The sequence below is a fragment of the Sphaeroforma arctica genome, assembly GCF_001186125.1.
Source record: "Sphaeroforma arctica JP610 unplaced genomic scaffold supercont1.33, whole genome shotgun sequence".
NCBI classification, from domain to species: domain Eukaryota; class Ichthyosporea; order Ichthyophonida; genus Sphaeroforma; species Sphaeroforma arctica.
In genome coordinates, this window is record NW_014040525.1 from 10,647 (window position 1) to 14,447 (window position 3,801).

At 46.0% G+C, this 3,801-nt stretch overlaps 1 protein-coding gene across 1 annotated transcript in view; it reads left to right on the plus strand.

Moving 5' to 3' along the window:
* Positions 1 to 3,801, plus strand: part of SARC_00928 (hypothetical protein) — a gene marked incomplete at its 5' end in the record, with an annotated part of 19,238 nt that overhangs the window by 5,488 nt on the left and 9,949 nt on the right. Inside the window, 5 exons of the mRNA XM_014305353.1 lie at positions 430 to 690; positions 1,029 to 1,111; positions 1,960 to 2,136; positions 2,307 to 2,463; positions 3,614 to 3,723. Coding sequence (XP_014160828.1) covers positions 430 to 690; positions 1,029 to 1,111; positions 1,960 to 2,136; positions 2,307 to 2,463; positions 3,614 to 3,723 — 788 coding nt within the window. The remainder of the gene's footprint in view (positions 1 to 429; positions 691 to 1,028; positions 1,112 to 1,959; positions 2,137 to 2,306; positions 2,464 to 3,613; positions 3,724 to 3,801) is intronic.

Consider the following 3,801-nt stretch of genomic DNA (forward strand, 5'->3'; position numbering starts at 1 on the left):
GAACTAAGAGGTAGTAGACGTAACTAAGTACGTTAGTTACCGTTACCGTTCGTTGTGTATATATATATAGTATAGTATATATATATATATATATATAGTGTGTGTGTGTGTGTGTGTGTGTGTGTGTTGTTGTGTGTGTGTGTGTGTGTGTGTGTGTGTGTGTGTGTGTGTGTGTGTGTATGTATATATATATGTATGTATGTATGTATGTATTAAATTGCACTGGAGAGGGTGTGTGTAAACAAAAGACAGCGTAGATCTCCCACACGCAGAGGATGTGAGATGATTCAAACTCTCAACTCAATCAGTCTCTAATCTGATGTTCTCTTACTTCATGTGCGTCATTCTGGTTCGTATTGTATCAAATCCCGAACGTCTGTATAGTATTATCAGCAAAGAAATGACCCGGCTTGTTCCTGTTTCCTATAGGCTTTCTTACAGCGTGACATGGAAGAGAAGCGTAAGCGCGACGCCAAAATGGCCCAGCAAATGGCCCAGGAACAGGCCAAGCAGCAACACATGCTACAGCAACAGCAACAGCAGGCACAGTATATGCAGCAGCAGCAAAAGGAGCGCGAGGCTCAGATGTACGCCGAACGGGCCGAACGAGTGAAACGTGAGAACATGGAGTTGGAGATGCGACGCGAGTTGTATCTGGACAGAGAGCAAGCCCTTGCTGAGATGAATCAGGTATGTTTAAGAGATGGGGGGGGGGGGGTTCTGGCCACTTGAGAGTGTATGTAGGATTTCGCTTGTCTATAAGTATACACACATTGAATATGCGTATCTCACAGATTTAGTTTGGAGCGTGCGGGTTTGTCTCTGGTGCACCCCAAGCTGGCTGATCCAAGAGTCGTGTGTACGCATACCTAGAGAATTTGTCCAAATTATTACGAACACACCCGAATGTGTGACCCTCGCCCCTTAGACCACCATACAGAGGCGTGGCTCGTATTCTCAACTTACCTCCGACTGCACCGCTCTCTGTCTTCACACCTCTCATACATTCCTCCCAATCCATGCATCAGTTGATGATGAAGAAAACGCAGCTGGACTCGCAGTTGTCGATGGCAAACAATAAGAAGCAGCAGATGGAGCAGATGATCCAACGGTCTGTAGGGTTTTTGTCGTATCTGGATTGTTTAACATACACTGAGTTGGTGGGTGTGTATTGCTCTTGTAGCGTTTAGGCTACCCTCTTATATCTCGAGTCATATCGTGGTTTTTATATATCCACCATAGAGGGATATTGTGGGTGGAGCGGATAGTACAACAGTTCGTAGCGTTGTTGTCGTTGACGTTTAAGGTGTCATGCATACACTCCCTTGACAGTGTATGTATCGTATGTAATATCCTGTTTAAATTGCCTAGAACCTTGTATGTGTGTGTTCGGATAGCTGCACTGTGGTGTACATGCCGGATGCGTCCGATCTCCAGCCCAGCGGCAGGCTGTGTCTTATAAGCTACGGACAAATGAAGCGCCTGATCTCGCTCCCACGCTGAGATAACGCCCATGCGCATGTGCCGGTGTCCTTGGAATACATCTGAATGTACTGACCATAGACCTGTCAGCTCGTGTACGTTCGTAGTCGAAGTTTGAGCAACTGGCTATAATATGAATGAATGTAAGTCGGTGATATGTAACGTATCGTAGCGGATCAGCGCTCCAACCTCAACCTAAGTGATACCTCTAGATATTGCTGGAAAAATGTTTTTTGTGTTCACTAAAATCACCTGGAAGGTGATAGTCTAGTTATGTTGCAGGTGCCAATAGCCACCTAGACCTCTAACCGAAGCAAAGCACGCCTTGCTGTCTTCGTCATATCTCACTGTGGACTTTCACCACCTTACATGAGATGTTAGTAGCCTTACAGTTCTTTGTAGTACACGGCCGTATACGGCTACCCTGGATATCGGGTGCGTCTCTGACCTATCAGCGCTATCTCCTCTGTGTTGCAGGGGACAGGCAGCCAAGCAACAGGCTATCGCCGAGAAACAACAGGTGCAGGCACAGATTCAGCAGCACATGACATCGTTCCAGCAGCTAGAGCAGCGTTACAACGCAGAGATGGCCAACCTCAAGACCAAGCAGGACGAGCGCAACGCTCTCTCGGCGCAGCTGATTCAGATCCACAAGTATGTGTGTCTTCTAAGCCTAGCAATGTGTGTGAGAGGGATGAGCGGTCAAAGCATGGACCCCCACACACACACGCACGCACACATGCGCATTGTTATCTCTTGGCGGGTTGTTCTCGTGGGCCCTTCAGTATCCTCAATCTACGCCGTTTCTACACACACGCGCGCAGCCAATCTGCGAAGGCACGGGGGGCTATTGAGGGGTCTAAAGGTAAGGTGGACTCGGTCGCACAGGATCTATTGCAGAGTATCAATGCACTGCAGCAGTCGTTGGACCGCAATCGCCTGGAGATCAGCAATCGGCGACTCGCATTGCAGAAACAACAGGTAGCGTATGCGATGAGACAACTGGTGTAGATATATATATGTGTGTGTGTGTGTGTGTGTGTGTGTGTGTGTGTGTATGCATATATATGTGTGTGTGTGTGTGTGTGTGTGTGTGTATGCATATATATATATGTGTGTGTGTGTGTGTATGCATATATATATAAAAATGTGTGTGTGTGTGTGTGTTATTGTCGGTGTATGCAGTGCGAGTTTATGCAATTCAACACGTGTATAGTGCTGAGATGTAGATTTGTAAGAATGTCTCTGGTAGCAAGATTCAATATAAACGTATATGTAGGTTCCTAGAGGATGGACTAGACTAGAGGTATGCGTAGGCCTATCGCTGTAAACAGTCTCTGGAGGGCAGATACTTGGAGACCACCGGTGAGTATTTGAAGCTCTTTATTAAGTCTCTATTTACGGAAAGAAATCATCAGGTATATAGTCATTTTTATTTTTATCTATACATACACAGTTAGACAGGTTCATACGTGTTTTGCACAACTTTAGGTATGCTTGTATGCGCGCATGAAGTTCGCACAGTGGTACGCGGGTTTATTGATATTAGGGTTAGGGTTTTTTTCTTGGAGAACTCGTGTGAACCAGCGCAGTCACCATGTGCATCCTTTCAATGAACACCTGTAGGCTAGCTGGAATGAATGTCATCATACTTGCCCTTGTGTGTGATGTCAAATATCATCACACTTGTCCTTATGTGCAATGGGTATTGTGACACCATTCAAGTGCGGCTCCCGTTCCAAACTTGCTTCTATGTACAATGTCGCACTTTACTATGTGGGATGCACAGGAACCCTCGCATAGGTGCGTTATGGATCGCATTTGTCCCATTCCAGTTGGCATGACCACTAGTTGCCTACGCACCACTCTGCAGATATGTTACAAATTCAGGATATGCGAGAGCATTCCTATCATCATTGTCCAGCAATCGTACAAACTGTACCAAGTCACGTTGTGAGATGCACATGGGCGTTGTGGCCAGGTTTGAACGTATACTATCAGTAGCCACATTCGCAGCACAGCATATCCTTAGCCTGATATCAGACAAGTGTACCACATGCCGTACCCTAAAACTCCTAAAACCATAAAACTTTTAAATCCTAATTTTCCTAAAACCCTAAAACAACTTCAGGACTCGCTGAAGTATCTGCAAGACGAGCTAATGGACAAGCGACGCCGTCGTGGCGCTGTGACGTCAGCTATGGAAGAGGAGGAACGGCGCAAGAGAGAGGTTATGGAAAGGTGTGTGGGTGTTTTAGCTGTAGTCAGTCGGATTATATATAGTTTATATGTATATGGTACCATTCTGAGTCGGAGACA